This window comes from Plectropomus leopardus, unplaced genomic scaffold (genome assembly GCF_008729295.1).
Source record: "Plectropomus leopardus isolate mb unplaced genomic scaffold, YSFRI_Pleo_2.0 unplaced_scaffold27108, whole genome shotgun sequence".
NCBI classification, from domain to species: Eukaryota; Metazoa; Chordata; class Actinopteri; order Perciformes; family Serranidae; genus Plectropomus; species Plectropomus leopardus.
Genome location: NW_024629500.1, coordinates 1 through 1,798, shown reverse-complemented (window position 1 = coordinate 1,798; position 1,798 = coordinate 1). Strand labels below are relative to the sequence as shown.

Genomic DNA, 1,798 nt, shown 5'->3' with positions numbered 1-1,798 from the left:
GACTAAATGTACAAAAACATTTTTTTATTGTAAATTACAAAATGATTGAGGGGCAACCAGGGACCCTATCGGGGGCCAGATTTGGCCCGTGAGCCGCAGGTTGAGTATGTGTATCTCAGATGAGACAGATCTTATGATTAGAACATTAAAAGTTTATTATTTGAACATAAACAACAGCAGACATCCTCAGTCCACTGACCTGCTCCGACTTCTTGACTCCGTATCTGAAGAGCGTCGCCTGATGCTCGCTGTTATGAAACAGGATGTCAAACGTCACCTCGCGCCCCATCAGGTCATCAATGGCGGGCTTCACCACAGCGTGGAAGTCTCGGGCCGAGAACGAATCGTCCAACATGTTGTTGACCTGCAGAAATCCGTCCACAGCACAAAGACGTTATCGTTTTCACTGCGAACAATCATTCTCTGTATTTTGTCAGATTTTTTGTTTTCTGCGTTTGCTGACCTTGTATTTGTTACCCAGCAGCTCCAGGGGATCCAGTTTGACCTCTGACCTCAGAGCTCGGCCAAAGAGCGGCAGCTTGGCGTCTGAATCTGATAAACAAACTCATTACAAGTGCTTTTAATTTGAAAAAATGACGCCATCAGGTGATTTAGATGAATATCTTCGTTCAAGTGTTTTCCAGAAAAAAGAAGAAGAATAATAACAATAATAATGATAATATGTTTCTTGAAACTGAAAAAGAAAAGAATTAATGCAAATAAAAAAATAATCATCATTATAAATGAAATTGTCTGATGCAAACTGGAATCAGCGACTCCCAGCTGTACAGTTTACATCATGTCTTTGAAAACACGAATGTAGGATCTGAAGCTGAGCAATGGAGGAAATTGATTTTTTTGGCTATTTATAAAGAAAATCTTTGGCAATTTTTTCCCCTTTAAAACTTTTGGCCATTTTTATTATCCTTCCTGATTTATTCAAAGAAAAAAAAAACGACACCGTTCATTCATGACTTTTCCAAACCTTGGTTGGGTGTATGATCCCGTGAATGAAAGTTTTGCTTCTCACTCGGACAGAAGCGTCATTATGTAAAAAAAAAAAAAGTCAGTGCAGGAGGAAAAACACCAACCTCGACACGTCAGGTGAGCGACGTAGGGAACTCCGTCCCTATCTCCGTAGTACACGGCGAAGTGAGAAAAGTATTTGTTCCTGGGATACTCCACGATGTCCCCCGGGAACAACTTGGGCTGGGAGTGTTTCTGCAGAGAAATCAGACAGAAAGCGATTATTCATCGAGAAATACTGTCAAACCAGCAGAGCTGGAAGGGCAATTAATGTGCAAATTTAAAGAAATGTTATTTTACTTGAGTATTTTCATTTCATGCCATTTTATATATTTACTCGACTACATTTCAGAGTAAAGGGCTAAAGTTTATTCTAGAAGCTATAGTTACTTCACAGGTTAGGATTTTCACTTAAAAACCAGAACAGAACTTAAAAAAATGATATTTTGTGAAATGAATTGGAAACTATTTTGCGAAACATTTGAGTCACTTTCTTTTATTTTTTGTGCATAATTTCAAGGGTTTCTTCAGGGTTTTTTTGGCTTTGTTCTTTTTTTGAAATTATTTTATTCATGTTTTTACTTTTTGTTTATTTCCTTTTGTTTATATACATAAAGAAAACACATACATCTTTAATAATAATGTTACTTCCAAGAAAGTACTTCAGAATAAACCTCCCACTTTGCTATTTACAGTCTAAAGAAAGAGCACAAGAAATATAAGTATGACAAAACAACAACAACAACAACAACAACAACAACAACAACAACAA

General features: G+C 37.1%; 1 protein-coding gene across 1 annotated transcript; it reads right to left on the bottom strand.

Moving 5' to 3' along the window:
- Nucleotides 1-56: 56 nt before the first annotated feature.
- Nucleotides 57-1,239, bottom strand: plaat1l (phospholipase A and acyltransferase 1-like; the record flags this gene model as incomplete). Its single annotated transcript, XM_042481009.1, has 3 exons — nt 57-364; nt 464-552; nt 1,092-1,239. Coding segments are annotated over 3 exons (456 nt in total), but the record flags the coding sequence as incomplete, so codon positions are not given.
- Nucleotides 1,240-1,798: the final 559 nt, after the last annotated feature.